The sequence below is a fragment of the Vulpes lagopus genome, chromosome 4 (genome assembly GCF_018345385.1).
Source record: "Vulpes lagopus strain Blue_001 chromosome 4, ASM1834538v1, whole genome shotgun sequence".
Lineage (NCBI taxonomy): Eukaryota > Metazoa > Chordata > Mammalia > Carnivora > Canidae > Vulpes > Vulpes lagopus.
The window spans coordinates 122,344,755-122,367,570 of record NC_054827.1 but is presented as its reverse complement, the minus strand read 5'-3'; the positions used below and the strand labels follow the sequence as shown (position 1 = coordinate 122,367,570).

The window sequence follows — 22,816 nt, the reverse complement described above, 5'->3', positions numbered from 1 at the left end:
GGGCAGGTGCTGGGGTGACCTGTGTCGCTGAGGCTGCTGTCCCCATGCTGGCTGCTCTGGCTGGGGCCCCACCACAGGCTGGGGCCCCACCTGTCCACTTGGCACCTCTGAGGGGTAGGGTGAAGTGTGGGGCCCCACAATGGTATCAGGCCTACCTCCTTCCTGGTGTCTGTAAGGGGGGAGGAGGACATGGGTCCAGTCTGAGGAGTCGGGTGAAGGGGCAGCTTGGGGACAGTGAGGTGCCCACGTCCAGCCCTGGACAGCTCACTGCAGAGGGCCTTCCTTTCATGGGAGGAATGGCCTCGGCTCCTCCTGTCCCTTTCCAGGATTGGCCCCCCTGCCGCAGGGAGGGCTTTGGGCAGGCTCCAGAATTCGCTAAGTTGAAACCAGTGTCTGTGGTCTGGAAGCCTGAGGAACCAGCTTTTGCGGGCAGCACGCTCTGACCCTCCCTGGCCTGGGGGGCACAAGGTGTATTCAGACATCAGCCTGAGGCCAATCATTTCTTTCGAGTGAGACACTGTGTGAAGCCCAGCCTGAGGTGACAGCATGAAGACAGGCCACGCACATAGGGACAGGACACACAACACACACCTGCAGCTGGCCCAGCAGCAGTTCTCCACCAGCGCTCCAGATTCTGGAATGTTCTATTATACCGTGGTCAGGCCTGGCCAGTATAAGGTCAGATCCTTGTACACCTCATGAAAACAATGACAATATCTTGAAGCCATGAGAAAAGTTGGCCTGAGCACAGTAAACTGACTGCCAACATCACCCAGAAAAGCAGGCTCAGCAAAGGCGGTGGTGAGTAGAACCATCACTGTGGACATGGGTGGGCGGCTCTGGCATGTGTGGACCCAGGGCTGCATCTGGGCACCTGTTGGTATCCCACTTGGAGGGTGCACCTAGCATCCAGACAGGGAAGCAAGAGGGAGGGGAGACCCTGGGGGTGCCAGGATGGCCTGGACAGGACCCTGTTGGCAGGGGTGGGAACAGGGAGGCAGCAGAACGGAGGTGCAGTCCCACCTGGTGCACTTACTACCCAAGTGGGCTTGTACAGTGCTGTGAGCTTTCTGTGCCTCTGTTTCTCCACGGTGCAAGGGGGCACCATGGTGGCCCTCACAGTGGGCTGTGACGTTGTCGAGGTGCATGATCTGGGCTCTTGGCACTGGGGTTCTGAGAGAACCACTTTGAGAGGAGAGTCAGGGGGGCTGGCTGGCTTCCAGGGACTGGTCGCTGGCTGGCCAGGAGGCTAGTGCGCAGGCAGGGGGGCCCCAATGAAGATGCAAACACCGGCACACAGGCACCCCTGGCCTTGGGAGGCTTCGGCTGTGAGCACAGACCCAATGCCTGCCCTGCTGTGTGCTCTCTGAAGCTCACCGCTGCCATGGGGGTGGGGAGGCTGGGACGAAGGGGCAGGACCTCAGCTTCGAGAAGCTCAGGGAGCCAGTGGGGAGGGCCTCCAGGCTGCTGGCAGCTCCTTGGGCACCCACTAAGGAACTCACCCACTGGAGGAACCCACCGCAGTCTCCAGGGTGGCAGGGCTGGGAGCGCCTGCTCTGGGCCAGGTCGGCCACTCCTGTTTCAGGCGCTCTGTCCTGGCTCTGGTTGAGTGGATCAGAGCCGTGGACATGGCATCTCCTACCGCGGGAAGAATTCATTTGGACAGAAACTCGGCTGGCTTTGAATAGGCTTTTACTGCAAGGGACAAGCCAGGGGGTGGATGTGGCCCTCTCTACGTCCTGCTTTGGCGGGGGTGGGGGTGGGGGGAGGTGGGGAGCCAGTAAGTACAAAGCTCCCAGTGCTGACCTTGGGGAAGGCCACACAATGGGCTGGTGGAAACCAGTTCTCTTCCTCCCACTGTTGCCTGGGGCTACAGACAAAATGAAGGCGAAAAATGCGTGCACCGGGGGTAGGTGCTGACTAGGGGGCTGGCGGTGGCTGGGTGGTTGCTTGGAGACTCAGTGAGAGGTGGACTGGGCCAAGGGCCTGGGACCTTCTCCAGCGGCACCAGGTGTCCCCACGAGGGGCCGGCACTCAGGCTCACCTTCAGGGGCACCTGTGGGCAGCAGCCCAGGTGAGTCCCAGGCCCGGGCTAGCCCTTCCTGGCCCTCCCCGGCCCACATGCAGGCGGACTTGTGCCCACAATGCCCAGACAGCCACCTTGCCCACAGCGCACTGCCATGGATGGATGCACACATGCTCTGGCAGTGACAGGCAGACGGGCTCACCCCACATCTGCCCCGAGTCATAATACCTCAACCTTGGCTGAGCACCACACCTGACCTGCCAGGGCCTCTGTGCCAGGGAGCAGGCCTGCCGGGGCTGGGACAGGCAGAGTGCCTGACCTGTGCTTGCCACCTCAGGGCCCTGCTCCCTAGGGGGTCAGCAGGTTTTGATCCAAAAAGGGGCCAGAAGGGGACCTGGAGAGCCCTCTCAGGGACCCTAGCCCTGAGCAGGACCTTGCCAAGGCCTCTGGCCCAGGCTCAACAGCTCTCTCTTGACAGGGAGGATGGGTGCTGCCTGCCACCTGCGGGACTACAGGTGGGGTGGGGACTGCAGGGCCTGCGGGGCCTGCAGGGACCCTAGGGCAGGTGGGGGAGGGCAGCAGTCTGGGGACTCCGGGGCTGTAGGCAGTCTGGAGCCATGCCCTGCATCCCCACTTTCCTGCCCCTTGGGAGATGGACTCCCCTCCCCCTTCTGGGTGGTTCTAGCTGGGAGTGGCCAACTTGGAGAAGCCCCTTCCCCTCTCACCTGCAGCTGTAGCCCCAAGGCCCTCACGTATTGCAGGGACTCCATGGTGCCCCTGACAAGAGCTGGAACAAAGGTAAAGGAGGGAGAGGGATAGGCCTGAGCCACCTGGGCAGAGGTGGGACCACAGGAATGCCCTGCCCTGGTCCCCCTGCTCCCGAGTTATCTTTCGAGTCCACAGGATCAGCTGCATTGCTGGGTGTGCAGCCCCCACATTACTCTGGGGCTGGTTCCATCTCCCACTGGCCACATCCCTAGCACAGGCCTGAAGGCACCTTAACTGCACCAACCATGGTTCCCGAGGAGCAAGTTTCTCTGCTGCCAGTGGGGCCTTGGTCAGGTGGGGCTAGGGGTGGGCGCCATGCTAGGGCTTCCAGCTCTGTCCAGAGGCTCTGGGGCTGGGAAAAGGAGGGAGCACAGGGCCACCCTGGCTGGAGCAGCCGGGGCAGGAGGACCCACGCTCCCCACCACAGTCCTCATATATCTGGGGACTCGCATGTCAGGGTAAAGCCCGGAAGGGCAGCTCTGTGGTGCCAGTGGGTTGATCTTGCTATGCGGCCTCAGTCACCATGGGACAGTTGTTCTTGAGCCCTAAGAAAAGGGCAGCCTGGGTAGGGGAGGGTCAGCTGGTTCCATGTTTCTCAGACTTTGTGCTCTGAACTCTTTTGCCCTTTGATCAATAAATATTTCATTCTATCCTATTAAGTTATCTGCAATGCTCAATACAAAGATTGTGACAGATCCCATGAATGGGTGGGTGCTGCCTTGTTCTCCCCTCTCTGGTTTTGGGGTGAGCTAGCCAATACCCTGGGGAATGGGTCTCCAGGTGCCTAGAATGGGACACAGCTACCCTAGGGCCATGCACCTGAGCAACACGGTCTCGTTTCCTTCTCCGTGCTGTGCAGAGAGCAGCAGCAGAAGGCCAGAAAGCTGGTGCAGAGGCTGTGGTGTAGGGTTGTAGGGTCACTGGAAGGGCTGCATGGCCCCCAGCCCCTCTGGCCTGATGTGTGGACCAGGAGCCCTGCAGAGGGGCCGTGGCCATTCTGGGAGGCTTCAGGGGTGTCCAGGTGCTTCTAAAGGGCAGAAGGCAGGACCTTGCTGCCCCTCACTCTACTGGACAAATACCTGCTGTGAAGGGAACCACTCCACCCGAGGATGGAATTGCCTCTGTAGGATGGAGTCCCCTCTATAGGATGGCAATCCCACTAAGGATGAAATCCTCATTTAGGATGGAGTCTCTCTATAGGTTAGAGTCCCTATTGTAGTATGGCGTCCCTTCTGTAGGATGGGGTCCTCTCTGTGGGACGGAGTCCCCTCTGTAGAGTGGGATCCTCTCTCTAGAATGGGGTCTTCTCTGTAGGATGGCAACCCCATATAGGTTGGAATCCCCTCTGTAGGATGGAGTCCTCACTCTAGGACCGAGGGCCATAAGGCCAGCAAGTCCAGAATGGGAGTCCCCATCATCTAGGAGCCCTGATGCTGAGGCAGACCCCACAATGGAGCATTTGATGTCCCTGAGGGCTGCTGGCCAGGATAGGGCATGTCCACTCACTATGGGGCAGGGAAGTGGCCTTGAATTCCTGCAAGAGGCAGGCACCAGCCAGACACAGGGGAGCTGCATTAGCCCTCCGTGAAATAAAAGCCGTTTTTGCGGGATCCCTGGGTGGTGCAGCGGTTTAGCGCCTGCCTTTGGCCCAGGGCGAGATCCTGGAGACCCAGGATCGAATCCCACATCGGGCTCCTGGTGCATGGAGCTTGCTTCTCCCTCTGCCTGTGTCTCTGCCTCTCTCTCTCTCTCTCTCTCTCTCTCTCTGTGACTATAATACATTAAAAAAAAAAAAAAAAGCCGTTTTGTGCCACCCAGGCTCACCTGCAAACTCTGGAATCTGTGAATCTTCCACCTCAAATAGCAGCTCATCATGAATTTGGGCGACCAGCCTGGAAGACACAGTGGGGGAAGTAGTCACCCTGAGATGTGGTATCTGGGTTCCATGCTTTGCACAGCAATGGGGACACATGGGGTGCCATAGAAGGTTGTGGCATAGGGTGCTCTAGAGGGTGTGCCTTGGTGGGGAGTGAGAAGATCCAAGAGGATCCCTAGTGCCTGGGGTCACCTGACTGTCACCAGGATAGTCTCATGAGAAGAGGGAAGCACAGGTTAGAAGTGACCCCAGCTCCCCTTGCCCCTGCCTTTGGCTCCCATGATAGGGGGCACCTGGACCCCCAGCCAGGTCTGGACATAAACTTCTTCCCGGAGTTGAGGCCACCGATCTTAGAAAGTGGCTGCTCGTGGGTCCTGGCAGGGAGGCCGCCTTCTATCTGGGTACCTTCCTGCAGCCCCTACCTAAGCAATGCTGCCCCTGAGACCTTCCTTTCCCCTCTCCAGCTTTGGGCCTAGGGGCTGAGCCGCATGGATTCCATCATAGGCCCTCCAATGGGTGACCCTTCATCTAAGACTCTTCAGGTAACCCTGGAGGATGGCTGTGGTAGATGAGGCCAGTGGGAAGGTGGGAAGAGGTGTGAGGACAAGGTGCCAAGGGTCAGGGGTCTCTGGAGGGCTTAGGCTCCAGTGACTGGGGCTAGCAGGTGCAAATGTGTGCACAAGGAGGGAATGGTGCATGGGGGGACACCCCAGTAGCTCCATGTTGGCTGCACAGAACATGGCTGTAGTTGGATTGGCCGGCCCACACCAGACTTCATGTGTTCTGTCCAACGTGGGATCTGGGTTGATTTTTGTGGTTTGGGCAGATGACCGCTGCCATGGGCTGTGGCCATGGACCTGGTGCCAGCCCCTCTCTCAGGGCAGAGGAAGGTGGCTTGCTCTGTACACTCAGGGAGGTGAGGTATGGTGCAGGTGACCCACAGGAAGGATGCTAGACATCAGGGAGGGACCTGTGTGCTCTGCCCTCTGTGTGACTTGTCTCCGGGACTGGGCCTTCGAGGTCAGAGACCAGGTCCGGTCCTTGTCATTTTGTAGGCACAGTGCATAAGGGAAGAGGTGGCAGGCAGACTTCCCTGTGTGGCAGAGCTGTGGGCTCAGGGCTGCCCAGGAGAGGTGTGGTGAGGCTCCCTGTGCAACAGCCACCTGGGCAGCAAGCCCAGGCTACGGAGAGGGAGTGGCTCTTCCAACTGCAGAGCAGAGATGAGCTCTGCTGCCACTTTCAGGGGACACATGGCCTGGCTGCAGAGCTTCACAGAGGTCCCGCCAACCCATTCCTCCTGTCCCTGCTAAGAGTGGATTTGCAGAACGCCCTGGTTGCCCTGGAAGTTGCTCCGTACTGCGCTCTGGAAGCCAGACCAGGCTGGTGGCACGGGCACCCGCTGTCTTCAACTGACTCCACAGCCTCTGGTGGGGTCTTCATTTTCAAATGGGCAGAAACTCAGAAGAGGCCCTTGTAACTTCTTTCAGATTTAGCAGAATCCGTCTTCACACTTGAAATGACGCTGTGAATTCTGAGCCGCCAGTGTGGCAGCAACCTAAGAATAGGCCTGAGTTGTTAGTCACTTACACAGCACACAGAGTGCTCACTGCTGACTGCGACATTCCCTGACCTCGAACTGGGGCACAGACAGAAGAGGAGCAGAGATGCCCTGTGCGAATATCAGACCTGCTGTTTTGGGCAAGTGCGCTGTCCTCCGTTGATGCTCCTGTGAGGGGTGCTCCAGCAGAGGCCTCGGCACCTCACCCCTGGCCTGGCTCTGCATCCTTCCTATTCCACTCCCTCCTGGCTTCAGGAGCAGGCCTGGGGCTGCCCTGCCCACTCACAGTGTCCAGGCTCATCCAGGCCGTTCCTCACTGTTTGGCTGAGTGGGGCCTCTTACCTTCCCTGGGCCCCCAGCACCTTCTCTGCTCTTTTCTGAGGTGGGATATTGAGTGCCCCACAGTCATGAGCATGACCTGGCTGCACTGCAAGGTGGTTAGAGGTCAGACGGCTGCCCTAGTGATGAGCAGATGATGTCATTTTCAACAGACCACCCCACATCTCCCCTGCTGTCCCTGTATCCAAGGGCAAAGGAGCAGGTAAGGGTCTTTAGGAGGCAGCCACTGTCCAGAGCAGAGGACTGGGAGGCTCTCCTGGTTCTCTCGGTGACAGAGGCACAGCATGAGCAGAAGCTGCAGCTCTGCAGCTCGGGTGGAGGCCCAGCACCAGTCCAGCTCTGCATGGATTTGGACACATGTAAGGCTCTGAGCCTCAGGTCCCCCTTGTCTACACTCATGGGTTAGAGCCAACCATCTCTGAAGCTTCTTTCTAACTCTGACATGTTCTGAAACCTAGAAAGGCCTTTTCACAGAGGCCCCAAGTTCTGAGAGACTGAGAGGGGAGCCTGCCTCGCCTGGCAGCAATGGCCCCTGAGTGCTGACCGTTCAGCCAAAGACTTGCTGGAAGCTCCCTGCCTTTTTGCTCTAGGCCTAGGGGCAGTGAGTGGAGCCTGGCCTGTGGCTCCAGCCCATGAGGGTACTTGGGGCCACTGGATGAGGCTGTCTGGGCACTTGTTCCCTTTGGACAACCATGAGCCTCTGGTGATGCATTTTGTGCTCCTTCAGGCAGATAGACCCTCACACTTGGCTCATGGTGGCCGATTCTAAACTTGATCCTAAACTTCTCCTATTACCCCGGGAAGAACAGAGCAAGTATACTAAACACAGAGTAGGAAAGGCCCCAGTATTCCACACCAAACTGCTTTAGTTCTAAAACAGTACAACCTATTTGCTATGGAAAGCATTTCCCAAAGACAGTGAAGCCTGAAAGAGGGGCAGCTGGGTTGCCAAAGCCCCGGGGCAGGAACTGTTTGTGCTCAGCTCTGGACTCTGTCATCTAAGAAGACCCCAAGTCCTCACGTACCAACTTCCTTTATCAATCCCACAAAACCCCAAAATGGATCAGACTTCTCTAGACATACGATATCACAGATATGGAACAACCATGCAGCTTTCGGTTCTGGCCAAGGTGATGAAGTTGCACAGGCTGCTCATGCCCCCTCCTAAATATACCCTACAGAAAGCACGCTCAGATGTCTGTCCCCCAAGGACTCTCCCTGGGCTGCTTCTCCCTGGTAGGCAGTAGGCATAGGTGGTGCCTGGGGCAGGGGCTGCGGACAGGATGGGTCTGCTCCACACTCTGGGGGGCCTGGGGATAGTCCTCTCCCTACCCCTTTACTAGGATGACACCCAGTCTCCAGCAGGGCCTTTGTCCAGTGTGCTTTTCTGTACAAAACTGCTGGAATTGCCAAAAGGACACAGGCTCAAAAGTCAAAATGAACTTCTTTCAAAAAGAAATCCATGGAGAAGGTGCCAGGAAAGATGAAGGACCTCAGATAAATGAGGACATCGTGCCTTGAGAAGGTAGAACAGGGTAGATAAGGGTAGAACCCTTATCGAAGCCAAGACGAAACTGTAACCTCAGATGGAGAAGGGTCCAGAAGGGCAAGCAGCCAGGTGACGTAGGTGCATGACCTCTCCCCGCCCCCAGGGTTACAAGCTGGAGAATCAGCTGCCTGATGCTGTCACCTGAGGAGGGCTTGCCTGCAGGGATAGGCCCACTGTGGCCTGCTGGAGACCACCCCAATATGGGCTGATCGTGTGTGGAACAGGGAGGAAGCCAGGCCTTCTGGGCTTTGAAACACTAACTCCTCTGGGACACTTCCAGATTAGCTGCCAGCAAGGGGTCCTGGACTTCTGGAGGAGAATGCACCCCCTGCCACCTGTACCAGTGCCAGGGCCTTGCATTGCTGCAGAGCTGGGCAGGATGTCACCAGCCACCTGGATGCTCAGGGTGTATGCCCCAGGGGGTATACCCCGAAAATGAGGCAGAGACAGAAACTGGAGAGAACTGTGACCCAGAGGCAGCCGTGGCTGAGCCCCATTTTTGAGATGCACCAGTACGCTGGCTCTGGGGGCAGGAACGGTGTCTCTATGTCCTGACTGAGGGTCTGTGGGGTCTGCCCACCTCGGGGTGGGCAGCTGCGTGGGAGGTCTGGCCTCTCCACACACACCTGGGGAGATGCATTTCTGCACCAGCTGAGGAGATGCATTTCTGCACCAGCTGAGGCCTCTAGGTGAATGGCCTGTTGCTACTACAGCTGCAGTGAGTTGGCCCTTGGGCACTTTGCCCAGCCCAAGTTGGGAGGCAGGGGCTCTGTTGGGAGTGCTGAGAGGAGCTCAGGCTCAGGGGCCCCCACCGCTTGGGGTTCTGAGCTCGTCAGAATCAAGATCCATACATGGGAAGTGGCAGGTGCTGCTTTGCTCCTGGGAGGTGTGTGCACATGGGCCTGCCATGGTGTCAACTCCCACCCAAGCCCCGAGAACGGCAGGACCAGATGCTGGGTCAGGCCTGGGCAGGCTGGCCACTCACTCACTGACCTGGCTGTCAGGGTAGGGGAAGTGGCCACTGCCGTGAAGATGCGGATCATAGCCATCTTACAGAGGTCTGCGGCGGAGCCTGTGGGTACAGAAGTTTGATTTTCACGAATGATGTGAAGTCCAGGGCCCTGCAGCAGGGATTTGGCTAGTAGGATGGCCAGGTATGGTCAGTCAAGGCAGGCTGTCTTTTCTATGTTGTAGAACACAGGACCCAATGCCCTACCGGTTAAAACAACCGATCTACCATCTCATAGTTTCTGCAGAGCAAGAACCCAACCCGTGTGGCTGGGTCCTCTGCTCGGGGCCTCATAGCCTGAGATCTGTGGGTGACCCAGCTATCCTCAATTGGAAGCCCAACTAGGGAAGACTCACTTCCAAGTGACCCCAGGTTGTTAGCAAGATTCATTTCCTCGCAGTGGCATGACTGAGGTTCCTGTGTTGCGGCTGACGCTAGCTGTAGGCTGCGCTCAGCTTCTGGAGGCTGTCCTTAGGTCCTTGCCATGGGCCCTCTGCCCCACATGCAGTTTGCTTCTTCATGGCCAGCTGAAGGGCACCTGCTGCGCTGGATCTCTGACCTCCAAACCTTCTTTCAAGGTTTGGACTGCCTGATTAGGTCACGTCCACCCTGGGTAGTCTCCCTTTTAACTACAAATCCCCTTTTGCCACATGGCTTGACCTAACTATGGTAATGATATCATATCCACAGGTTCTGCCAACACTTGGGGCATGCACACAGGGTGCAGAATCTAGAATCCCACCCACCGCACCAGCTAAGAGTGACCAGGCATGGATGTGCACTCAGCCTTCCAGCTCAGTGGACTTTTGACTTCATTTTGCTCAGCTCCCCAGTGGATAGCTTGGGGCTATAATACATCCTCCTAGATTCTGGAAGGGATAAATCACACCTGTCAGGCATCTAATCATCCAGGACTCTGCTGGGCACTCTGCAAGGTGCTGGAGAGTGTAGGGACATGCCCAGTCCGGTACTGGGCACTCAGCAGGTGTCTTAATAAAGGGTTTTGGGGGATGCCTGGGTGGCTCAGCAGTTGAGCATCTGCCTTTGGCTCAGGGTGTGATCCTGGGGTCTGGAATCAAGTCCTGCATCGGGCTCCCTGCAGGGAGCCTGCTTCTCCCTCTGCTTGTCTTTGCCTCTCTCTCTGTGTCTCTCATGAATGAATAAATAAAAAATCTTTAAAAAAAAAAAAGGGCTTTGATCATGGGAACGGACTGAAGTTAGGTCTCATTGGTGGTTTGAAATTGCTTTAGTTGTCTGTGGTTCCCAAGGTTAATGAAGAAATGAAAGCTGTTAGTCTGTGGACTGGCCTTCCTCCACTGTGAGGCTAAGTATCCACGATAAGATGCCCTTTTCCTAAGAGTGTAGCAGTGATGCTGGATGCGGAATTCTGGCCTCTGAGGCAGACCTGCTGGTGGTGAGGAGAGTCTCAATAGGGATGGGAATGTGCGCTGGGGTGGGAGGTTGGGAAAAGTGCAAAGGGCTAGAGAAACAAGGAGGTGAGTGTGGGGGGAGAGAGAGGGAGTGCATGCGGGGGAGGCCCAGGGAGGTGGGCGTGTCATGGTACATCCTGTTGGCTGATGTGTCAGAGGCAGAACTTTCTTTTGGGCACTGGCCACTGCTTGTCCCTGGCACCTAGTTCAGCTCACACAAGTTTTTAAGTTGATGGATGGCAAGTCACTTGCTCAGAGATACATGTGTGCAGGAGGCCATATCCATGGTAGCTGGATTTCATGGCCAAGACTCCTAGTCAGCTTCTCACATGAAGATATCTTGTGTGCAATTCCCTCTGGAAGGGCTCTACCACAGCTTCAACATCACTTTGAGCATGCCTCGCACACGTCTCATGAACAGATACGTGGCCACGGCCTGACAACTGCCTCATCTGTGAAAACCCACCATCTCAGGATTTGGAGGGCTGGCACTGTCCTCTTGTCTAGGTGGTCACAGTGGGAGACTGGACTCAGGAAGACTCTATACTGAACCCAAATCCTAGTAATTGTCCTGCCAGCTGCTGCTGAGCCTCCTATTGTCCCAGCAATGCCCAGAGGCTGAGTCCAAGCTAGGCAGTGCTGCTGTGTCCCACTCTCTGCAGGATTTACGGGGACATGATCTCCATCCTGCCCTGATGCAGGCCACCCGCTCCACATCTCCCAGGGTCCCTGGCTGCCCTCCTGCCACAGAACACCCCTCTGGGGGCATGTGGTGGAATCTTGCCTTCAGGCCTCATGTCAGGGCCCTGGGTCCTCGGTTTCCAATCTATGACCTATGGGGTCACTGACAGGATGACACCTGACCACTGGGCTGCCTGGGGCCTCCCTGGAACAGCTCGTGGCACATGGAATGTGGAGCCTGTGATTATACTCTCCCTCTTCACCTCTGTGCTGTGGCTAGAGATTATGGAGAAGTCTTCACAATGAGGGGTGGACAACGTGCCGTTACTCCTTCCCCTGCCTGCTGCTGATGGCTGCATGACCCAGAAGGGCCTGCTGGGTCTGGCAGCCTTACTGCAAGGTCTTACTCTGCCAGACATGTGGGGCATAGCAGAGAGCCCGAGGCCAAGAGGCCAGGGACTAGGCCCTGCCCTAGTCCTGGCTACATCAACTCCTAAAGCCTCAGCTTCCTATTCATAGAGCCAGGATAGTGGTGCTTGAGGGAAATATCATAAAGACCACCACGTGCTGAGCGCCAAGAGCTATTTCACTGGTGCTTCAGGCCTAACTGCCAGCGAGCCCAGGAATATCATCAGGATAATCTGCTGGGTGTCACTCAGCCCTGCAGCTGCTAAGAACCCAAGAAGCAAATGGACACAGCAGGCAGGCTAAAGGACTCTGTGTACCTTGCACCACGAAGTTCACCGCCTGCCGCTCTGCTTGTGCCCGGAGCTGCTGGTCTTGGTCATGGACCCTTGGCAGTGGTCTCCTCCTGCCCATGATGGATGCCACGTAGCCTGGGTCACACATAGAAGAGGATATGAGGCAGGAATAACAGGCAGTGGGGTGCCCTGGTGTTTCCATCCTCTGTGGACACAGCTTCCCTCTGGTTGGGCCCAGGGGCCCCAGCAGGACCCCCTCCTCACTGCAGCACTGAGCTTTGCCCAGAGGCACCTTGGTCTGTCTCTGGGGCAAGTGGATTCTGTGGTGGGAAAGCTTGCCTGGTGGCTCTCCTTTCTGACTTCTGACAGAGGATGGGGAAGGTACTTTATAAAGGTTCTTAAAAGCCACCTGTGGAACTTGGGTACAGAAGTGATTCTGGACCATGAGGCATTTGGGATGGGGAGAAAGGCATTAATCCATATTCTACTTGAGGAGGCATTGATGGTCTATGCTAGGAGCCATATTCTCACACATGGGGGCAGATCCAAGTTTTGTGGGGCCTGAAGCTTCATAATTTTGAAGTTCTCTTTCTCTTTTTTTAAAGTAGGCTCCATGTTGGGGCACCTGGGCGGCTCAAATGGCGAAGCATCTGCCTTCAGCTCAGATCATGATCTTAGGGTCCTGGGATCAGCCCTGCATCAGGCTTCCTGCTCAGAGGAGTGTCTGTTTCTCCCTCTGCTCCTCTGACCTTCTTGTGCTCTCTCTCCCCTCTCTTCTCTCTCTCTCTCTCTCTCTCTCTGTCAAATAAATAAATAAAATCTTAAAGAAAAAAAAAAGTAGGCTCCATGCCTAGCATGAACCTGACACGGGGCTCGATCTCATGACCCTGAGATCATGATATTAGACAAAACCAAGAGTTGGATGCTCAACAGACTTCTGCAAGGTCTTCCAGAAGAAAATAAGCAGAAACATGCTGTGTTCGTTGAGTAGATTTCTGACAGTGAGGACCTGGGCTTTATTAGGTGTTGGTGAAATTAAATTCTCCACTCAGGATTTCACATGTTTGAGGATTGGGGATTGGGGAGACCCTAAGAATTTCCCACAAATGTCATAATTATCAAAATGACAATGTTTTGAGCACCCGTTGTATGCCAGGCGGTAAGAGAAAGCCTAATAGTGACTGGCAGTGAGGACAGGGAGAGTCCATGCTTCTGCCTGAATATACTTCAGTCTCTGCCTCTTGGTGTGTCTAGTGATTTTGGGCTGGATGCTGGGTATTGTGTGTTTTATGTTGCTGAGCATTGGTTTAGAGTCTTTATTTCAAGAGTGTTTGTTGGACCCAAGTAATTGGCAGATCTGATGCTTTTGTTAGGGCAGGTTTAGAGTAGCCTTTAATTAGGGCTAGTTCAGACCTACTACTAGGGTGTGGTCCTTCTGGGGTCTCTCCTGACTGTCACAGATATCCAATGAGGACTGTCCACTCTGGGAGTCAGAATGTGCACATGTCTAGCCCTGTATGGACTCTGGGATTGTCCTGCCTACTGCTCCATTCGGTGGAGCTCCACCTCAGTGTGTATGTCCTGGTGCTCAGACACAGAGGGAATCCTCTTAAGATGTGTGCAAAGCGCCCTCCTCTCTGATACTCTGCCTCCCCAGTCCTGAGGCCTGTCTCCTTAGCTTAGTGAGACCACCATCATTGGCTTGGTCTCCCCTCCTGCATGTGCTCCGGGGTGCTTGGAGGCTCTCAGGGATGAACCCAGTGTCTGAAAACAGCTGCTTCATTCATGCCCAGTTTTCTAGTTGTTTATTGTGGGAGGAGGGTCTGAGCTCAGGCCCAAAGTGGAAGCCCCTGGCTCCACACATTTCAAATCTTGCTTCTGCTCTACCCAGTGTTTGCAGGGCTGAGGTCAGAGTTCCTGATAACTCTGCAAGATGTCTCCCATCCCTCCCCTTCAAGTCACTATGCTCAGGAAGGGGGCCAGGGGATGGAAGGAATGCTTCTAGAAGCCATTCCTATGCCAGCATGGCCAGCATCCCTCAATCATTCAGGGAAAGAGTGATAAACCACAAATATATCTGCACTGAAATCCAAATTAAATGAGTCACTGACTCGACTTCCCCTTAGCTGGATCCCAAACTGGCTGTAGCCACTCTGATGCCCCCTGGCATAGAAAGGAGGGGCTGGGGTGGAGGAGGCAGCCTCTCAGTCGATTGCAGTCAAAATGCCTTGCTTTTGCCAATTTTATAAAGGACCAGACGATATGTGCAGCTTGCAGGGCCTCTCTCCAGGGCCTTGGAAAGGACTCCGGACCTACCTATAATCAGCACCCTGGTAGATCTACCTTGTGTGCCTGCTCCAGCCCCAGTAAGGTCAGGCATGCCCATGCAGAGAGCTGCCACCCACACCTGGGACCTGAGCCCTGCTCTAGCCAGCAGCTGATGCTGCCTCCTTGCTGTGTTCTCCATCCATCCCACCTCAGACGCTGGGCTGAGACCCTGACACTTCAGACTGCTCCCGGGGTACCAGCTCTGACTTTAGCTTCTCCTGCTAATCTATTTCCCATGCTCGAGGACCGATTTGTGCAAAAAAACCCCAGGCTCTTCCTGTGGCATGGTGTGCCACACAGGGTGCAGGCCTGCTGGCCTTGTCTCTGGCCCTGTGCTTCCCCCAGCCGCCTGCCCACCCCTGTGCTGCTCCAGGCTCTCCCAGCCTTTCACATGGTGGCCTAGAGGTCACCCCCAGCGAGGCTGGGGCTCATACTGCTCTCCAGGGACCTCCCTCCGCCACTCTCTGTACTGGCATCCTGTTGGCTTTTTTCACACTGAGAATCCCATCATTCTGATCCTGTCTGAATGTACTTGCTTACCCGGTCTTCCTGTCTGCTCTTGGATGGAATCACTGGCATCAACACAGTGCCTGAGCCTCAACAAAATGTCTGTGGAAGATTTTAATGATCATTTGAGGATTTCTTCAGTGTTTGCCCAGAAATGTAATAGCCAGGTTGCAGGGCATGCATGCAATGCATGCATTGTGTGTGGCCTCGTGTGTGTGGCCCTTTGAGAGTTGAGTATGAGGTGGCAGGGAGGGTGCCGGCTTTGGGTGCCTGGGGCAGGATCCTGGCCTGGTACCGCCTGTTAGCTGTGTGATTGTGAGAAGCTACTTAACTTCTTGGTGACTCATTTTCCTCATCTGTAAGATGGGTAAAGGGTACTACCCAGTTGTAGAACTGCAGTGAGGATTACATGAGTTACTTTACGGAAAGCCGCTGAAATCGTGCCTGCACCTTCACAGTCCTCTGCCTATGGCAGTCCTGACTCCATATACTCTCGTCAACACTGGGTTCTGTTGCTCTTCTGACATTTCAAAGTGGGCAGTATTTTATTTTCCCTTTGTTGAAGGTGTGGGTTGCAGCAAGTGGGGGCTCAGCCCCCAGGTCCAGGGAGCCTGTTAGATGCTTGCTGGGGATGGAAGCGGTTTGCTGGCTTTCTTTTGCAAGGGAGCTGGGCACTAAGTGTGTTCAGTGCCCACAGGGGCCCCATGTGGGGCTACTGCCTGGACACATGGTCAGGCCCAGGAGGAGCCTGTGGGAGGGCTGCCCAGGACTGCCAGTCCTCAGCAAGCCTGGCTCCTGAGGGACCCCAAGGGAGCACACCACAGCCATCAGGAGGGCTGGCCCACAGCTGTCCCTTCCATAAAGCCCGAGTGCCCCTCTGTACCTGTGGCTGGCTCCTTTCCCAAGGTCTGCTTCCTGAATTTCTGCTCCTGCTCATTTCTTTCCTTCCTACTTCTTCATTTCTCTGTGATGCTCTCTTCCAAATATCTTGGGTTGAATACAACCCATTTATGTTAACAAATTTCTTTCTTTCCTTTTAAAATCTACTTTTAAAGTACTCCATTTCTTCTACATGAAGTGTCAGTATGGAGATCCTCTCCCTGTCATTTATTTCTAAGATGTTTGTGATGTTCTTGTGACTTCTAATTCTGAGTCATTAAGGAGTGTGATACATTTTCAAGCAGGTGGACAGACGGATGGCCACACACTGAGGTATGAGCTACCTTTGCATCCCACTGTGGTCACATGACATGTTCTATTTGATAGTCTTTGAAATCTGTGACCAAATTGTGTTGAAATTTTGTAAACATACCATGTGCTTTTCATACGAGCATGTGTTCTCCACTTTTAGGTGAAAGAGTTTCTCTCTCTGCTTATCGAGCAATTTCTTTCTTTCTTTCTTTCTTTCTTTCTTTCTTTCTTTCTTTCTTTCTTTCTTTCAAGAAAGATGGTATAAATTTGATTAACTAGAAACAAGCCAAATTTATTTATTTATTTTTAAAGATTTTATTTATTTATTTATTATTTATTTATTTATTTATTTATTTATTATTCATGAGAGACACAGAGAGAGGCAGAGACACAGGCAGAGGGAGAAGCAGTCTCCATGCAGGGAGCCTGATGTGGGACTCGATCCTGGGCTGAAGCTGCCCAGAATCCTGCCCTGAGCTGAAAGTAGATGCTCAACCGCTGAGCCACCCAGGCATCCCCCATCGAGCATTTTCTGTTTTTTTTTTTTTAATAAATTAATTTTTTATTGGTGTTCAATTTACCAACATACAGAATAACACCCAGTGCTCATCCCGTCAAGTGTCCCCCTCAGTGCCCGTCACCCATTCACCCCCACCCCCCGCCCTCCTCCCCTTCCACCACCCCTAGTTCATTTCCCAGAGTTAGGAGTCTTTATGTTCTGTCTCCCTTTCTGATATTTCCCACACATTTCTTCTCCCTTCCCTTATATTCCCTTTCACTATTATTTTCTGACTCCGAGATTGCCTCAAGCTGATCCTACTCTGGACCTTTCTCACACTGAAGCCTTGTGGTCCCATTTCACGCTCACCCAGTCCCCTCCCACATGCCCGCCAGTCCCCTCCCACATGCAGGCCACCCCCAAAGAAGCAGGGGCCAGGAGACCAGGTATGTAGTCAGCAGGGAGGGGAAGAGGGGACTGCAAAGGTTTTGGATGCATCTGGCTCACCTGTCTGGTGACACTGGGCAATGGTTGTTTGGACAAAGTCCTTGATTTTCTTGTACTTCTGCAAAAAACTCTCCAAAAACTGGGCAGCTTCCTGCACAGTAACCCCAAGGCACGCTGCAAGCCTCTCCTTCCCTGTGTGGACAGAAACGCTCAAGATCAGAGGCAAGCCCTGGTACACCTGTGGGGACCAGGAGAGCAAGCTGCCAGGCAGTGGCCACGACAGGTCCCGGGGCACCACCCGTCTCTTCTGATTGGACAGGATGGTGTTGGCTTAGGCTTTCCAGCTGACTGCTCAGTGCTGCTCGGCCTAGACTGGTGCCTGATAAACATATATTTACTCAGTGATGTTGGCTGAGTGCCCGGCAAGTACTGCTTGTAAAGTCGTGAGTGAGTAGCTCTACTGCCCCGTCCAGAGGGAGACCTGACCTGAATGGAGGACATCAGGGAGAGGCACAGAGGAAAAGGGAAGGAAATATTCCATCACTAAATCATGAGAAAATGTACTTAGGAGCTCCCATCCTTGAAATTTTTATTTTGAGACAAACACTTCTGGTCCAGGCCACTATTTCTTTCCCAGAGGATGCAGGTATTCTTGTGAGACTGTTTACAGCAAGATCTGGTCAGGACAGAACCTCAGCTCCAGCACAGACTGCTGGGAGCAGGTGTTGAGGCCATGCTGACCTGGGTCACCCACTGGAAATTCTGTGTGGCCTTGGGGCAGTTTTGTGGCCTGCTGTCAGCCCCATTTCTTCACCTACAACTCACAAACACTAGTCCTTATCCCAGGAGCTGTTAAGGGGACATGTCCGAAGGAGCAGGATGGATGGGGCTCACAGATCCAATCTTCTCTGTGGCCAGGCCACTCTAGCCCTGGGCAGCTGATGCTTCCAGTGGCCGCACATCTTGGGGAAGCAAAGGGGCAGATGTCTGCTTCCACCGCTGGGCTAGGGAGAATGGGAAAGGCTGCAGTGGTGCCCTGTGCTCCCCAAAATCTCTCACAGCAGAGAGAGCTTGTGGAGCATCTGTCCTTGCTCTTGCCAAGCTTGCCTGACTGTCCCATGTCATTTGGACAGAAACAAACAAACAAAAAAACTCAATTTTCCCTATTAGGGCTTAATTAAGACCATGTGATAGCTTCATGAATACATTACACTGAAATAATCCATCTCTAATTCCTTCTTTCTGTGACTTTCTGATCAGTGCCCCTCTGCTACGTCACTCTGGTGCAAAACTCTATCAGCTTTCAGAAAGGAATTGGATGATGGCTGGACACCTCCAGCAGGTCTGGCTCGCGGGAACCTGAATCTCCTCAGCTAAGTCCTTTCTCACATCTAATCTACTGTTAATCCTCGTCAGTGAATTTTTTATTACTGACATTGTAATTTTCAGTTTTAGGATTTCCATTTGGTTCTTTTTATTTTCTGAGATTTCCTATTTTCTTTTCATTCCTTATGAGCATGCCTTCCTTTACATCCTTCAGCTCAGTTATAACAGTGGCTTTAAAATCCTTGTCTGCTAATTTCAACATCTGGGTCATCTCAGGATTTGCTTCTGTGATGGCCTTTTCTTTTGAGTATAGATCAAATTATCCTGTTTCTTCATATGTTCAGTCATTTTGAATTAAATACTGGATGTTGTGAATGAAATGTGATAGACACTTTGGATTCTATTATGTTTTGTTCTGGATTATTGACCTTTTTTTTAAAGGAGGCAGCTAATGTGGCCAACATCAAACTTTGAACTTTGTTGCTTTGCAGTGGGAAGCAGCTGAAATCTCAGATCAGTCAATTTCACTTTGGCTGGGCTATTTGAAGTCTGCCCTACTTCGGCATCGTTAGGGGTCAGCCAGAGGTTTGTGCCGAGTTCATACCCAGAATTTGGGATTCTTGAGCTTCTTTGGCTTTCTTTTTTCTGAGATTTCTCCCTCACTTTCCAGATTCTCTGGTTGCTTCAAAGTATGTCCTCTGTTTCTTCAAGCAAGTAAGACTATGGACTTCTGTTGGTGTTTTGGCCGCCCATAAATACAGGCTGAGGACTGTCTCTGGGTGAAGAGCTATAAAAAAGGGGAACTCACCCTGAACCATTCCTCCCTAAGGTCACTTTTTAGTACCTTTAGGTAGTACTTTTCCCCTAATTTATAGTTGATACATGTGCTGGGACCTGCTTGGCCATTACAGAAGTCACACTTCTCCTTCTCAGTATGTATGGCTGAGAAATCATTCCTTTATTAGGTACAGATGCTAGGATATCTGAAGAGCAGAGGCTGAGGTCCTGTGAAGAAGCCTGTTTACCAGAGGCCGAAAAAATGCAGCAACCACAGGGAAAATGACAGAGACTGGGAAAGAGAGAGTCCAGTCAGTTCTCTGGATTCCTGCTCCGGTGCCCTGCCAGTGGGCCTGTCACACTCAGAGGCCCCCCAAGCAGGATGGCCTTGGGTTCCACTAGCCCCTTCCACACAACTGTCCTCCGTGCTTTGGTTCACATGATCAGGTTTCTCCCATGTGAGTCGTAATTGTCCGCAGGCTTGTCCCCCTGAGAGTACCCCTGACAGTGAGAGCCCCCTTGGTGGAAGCACAAGTCACTCCTCATCTCTGAAATCCTACGTGAACACACAATGTGTTTTCCCACAGATGGCTAATTACATCGTGTGTGAGCATGCGCTACATCTTTAGGAAGACAATCTTCACTCCCTTTTATCCGATCGCTCTCTCAGCATATTTGCTAATAGTCTCTCCTCTGGTCTGTAGCTCTAGGCCTTGTGAGCGCTTGGCACATAGTGGGCCTCCAGCGGTGCTGGCTGGTCTAACTGGAACAGACGTGACTACCTCTATGTGTCTTTCAGAACTGCTTGGACAGCCTGCCCAGCCTATCTCAGCCCCACTTGGCACTAGTAACTCTGTGGCAAGTGCATGATATACTCTATGCTGTCCTCCTGGCCCATGCAATTCCTGTGATGAATGTCAGCCTGTGGGAGCAAGCACTACACCATCCCCAAGGCCCCCTGTGCCCACACTTGGGCACATACTTGGGGATGCCTGCTGATCAAATGTGACTGGATATAGAGGCAAACTTAAACGCTGGACAACTTGAGGAGAATCAAAGGTTGAATGGACTTTAGGAGCAGGGAGAGCTCAGAGCAAGACCATCAGGAGAGGCTTCCTGGAGGCAGTGAGTCCTGATGGGCTCAGAGAGACCATTGGCAGGACTGCTAGGGTGCAGTTAGTTGGCAGGTGGCTGAAGGAGGGGTAGTGAGCCCATGGGTCATCCCTTTGGGTGAGGCTCCCGGGGAACAGCTGCTCTGTGGTCACCACCATTCTGGCAGGGACTACCCCACCCCCGGCAGAGTCTGGGGGAGGTGTGGGGATCAGGCTGTTCCACCCTCAGACCACTGGAGGCCCACACAGATGTGAAGTCTCTCTTGAGCACCTTCTCTGCTCATATCACTGTTCTGATTCTCCTTGCCTGTCTCTCACTGCAATCCTCATGCTGATGGCGCCAACCCAGGCAATGCCACTGCCATGTGCCCCTAGCATTCAGAGCAGCAGCTTCCAGACCCTCAGTGGTACCTTTCATGCAGCCCATGAAAGGCAGCTGGTAGGAAGCATATGTACTGCATTTCCAGAGGGTTCCCAGCAGCCCAAGAGACCCAACAGGCTTGCCTGGCAAGACTCTGGCCTCACACGTGGGGAGGATGGCACAGCCGTGTGCTGATGCCAGCAGATGCTCAGGAATCTGCTGTCAAGCAGGCCGGTGACAACAGGAACAGCAGAAATGGAGGCTTGGGGTGGGAACCCTGTCACCGTCAGGGCTAAAAGCAGCCAAATTACTCTTTTCACTAACATCATGGCTAATGACTCACTACTTATTTACAAAGTAAGCTCTTTATAAAGCTCTTTATAAAGTGCATCCTCCAGAAGGTGCCAAACCAGCAGAAGTGAAGACTGCTTTTGGGTGCGTCTTGCAGGCTGCACTGATGGCTCTGCACACTCCCGCCCATCCCTCTCTCCCAGCTGGATCCAAGGTGGTGGCCCCACTACTGCACACAATGCTGGTCCCGTAGCACTATGTACTGGTGTGCACTGAACCAAGGGGCACCCAGGGTACCAGCCACCACCCCAACAAGCCTACCTTCTCACTGATGAGGAGGTGACTGGGGCAAAGGGGGTGGAGGGCTCTATGGAAGGTCACAGGTCCAGGAGGGGAGAGAGTTAGGACTCTAGCCAGGCTACCTGCCAGGTAACACTCTTCCCACAGAGCCAAAGCTAACAGTATGTCTATGACATATGGCTCTGGAGCAAGGAGGCAAAGCACCAAAATCTAATATAACTTGGTGGAATGCTGCATCTCTCTTGGCCCCCACCCCTGACAGTGGCCCGGGAAGGTTCAGAAGCACACAGAGAGAGGCCAAGAGGAGGAGACAGACCAAGCAAGTCTGAATCATCCTGCTATCACCACTGAGTTCAATTCTTTCAAAGTTTTTTAGCCTGTTTCTGTGTACACAAAATGTTTTCACAAGTAGAGTCAGAAAACTAGCCAGTTTGCTAATTGGTTTGGTATTTATTATGAGCCTGCTGTGTGCCTGGCCATGGGCATAGCTGGCAGAGCTCCTGCTTCATGGGGCTCCTGGGGCTGGGAGCATGGGTGGCACTCTGGAGGAAGCGAGCCATGGAGGGTGTGCTGCGTGCTGCATAGGGCTGGGGGCCCCAAGCCTGGACAGCAGTGTGTGACTGATGGACTCTTAAGTGGCTTCCAAGGTCCTGTCTCCTGGTCTTCATGCCCCTCACGGAACCCCCTCCCCTGGAGTGTTGGTCATGGAGGTATTGACCTGGGATGGTGTATATAAGTGTGCAGCACCATCTCGCTGGCTCCCAAGAATGAAGCCACTGTGTGGTAAGCTCTGCCTATGTTGGGCGACCCACGTGGCAAGACCTGAGGGCTGCTGATGTGCCTCCCAGTGGAGCTGCAGGTGAGACCACAGAGACCCACAAACAGAATGACCGCGAATGTGTGATCTGGAAATGGATCTCTGATATAGTGGTCAGGGACGGCTGAGAGAGGGAGCTCTGTGGATGTGGGGGTGTGCAGCAAGAGAGAGTGACTACAGGGCCTAGGCTGGGAGCTGGGCTGGCCAGTGGGAGGCACGTTCCAGACCCATCATATGCAAGTCCCTCAAGTCCCAGCACATGGTCACACTGCAGAAGTACAAGGTGGCTCTTGCATATAATCGACTATACATCTGCCTGGACTTTCCTGCCCTGAAAGCTCATCCCCTTTTGCTGCCTTTCCTTGAGTGGCAGGGAAACAAATTCTCCTCTCAGTGTTTTTGCACGGGCCGTGCTGCTCAAACAGGACTGACCCAAAGGAAAGGCAGTCCATGCAGGCCAGTGGACAGCCAGATGTGCCCTTCCTTCCAGAGGTGCTGGCTGGCCCACGGCCCCTTCTGACACTCTCCCTTGCTATCCTGAGGGGACACAAGGCCTCGCTGGCTCAGCATGATGTAGAGGGAGAAAAGAGTTTCCATAGAATTTAATGAGCCACGTCAGGAAAAGGGGGGGTGGGGGAAGGGTGACAAGGACACTCTGCCTCGTGTCCTGGGTTAGGATGAAGTCCCCTTGAGCATCTCAAGGACAGAAATGGTCCCCAACACAGCCATGTGAGGTTGGGGCCAGGTGTGAGCCCTGCATGCCCCCCAGCTGGGCAATCTTGGTCTACGTTCACTCCTGTGCTTATTATCTCAGCTGGCCAGACGCTGAGGGAGTTAATAGCCTTGAGGGGTCTGGCTGGTATCTGGTGTATCACAGGTGTCATTGGTGTTTTGTAAATGACACTTGGGAACTCACAGAGTGA

General features: G+C 53.8%; 1 protein-coding gene across 1 annotated transcript in view; it reads right to left on the bottom strand.

The window, feature by feature from the left end:
• Positions 1-212: 212 nt before the first annotated feature.
• POLN (DNA polymerase nu) overlaps positions 213-22,816 on the bottom strand; it is a 158,348-nt gene continuing 135,744 nt past the window's right edge. The window contains exons 21-26 of the mRNA XM_041753234.1: positions 16,970-17,101; positions 11,962-12,072; positions 9,110-9,188; positions 4,619-4,686; positions 2,752-2,813; positions 213-2,056 (exon numbers count right to left, since the gene is read on the bottom strand). Of these exons, the coding sequence (XP_041609168.1) occupies positions 1,871-2,056; positions 2,752-2,813; positions 4,619-4,686; positions 9,110-9,188; positions 11,962-12,072; positions 16,970-17,101 (638 nt within the window). The 3' untranslated portion in view covers positions 213-1,870. The remainder of the gene's footprint in view (positions 2,057-2,751; positions 2,814-4,618; positions 4,687-9,109; positions 9,189-11,961; positions 12,073-16,969; positions 17,102-22,816) is intronic.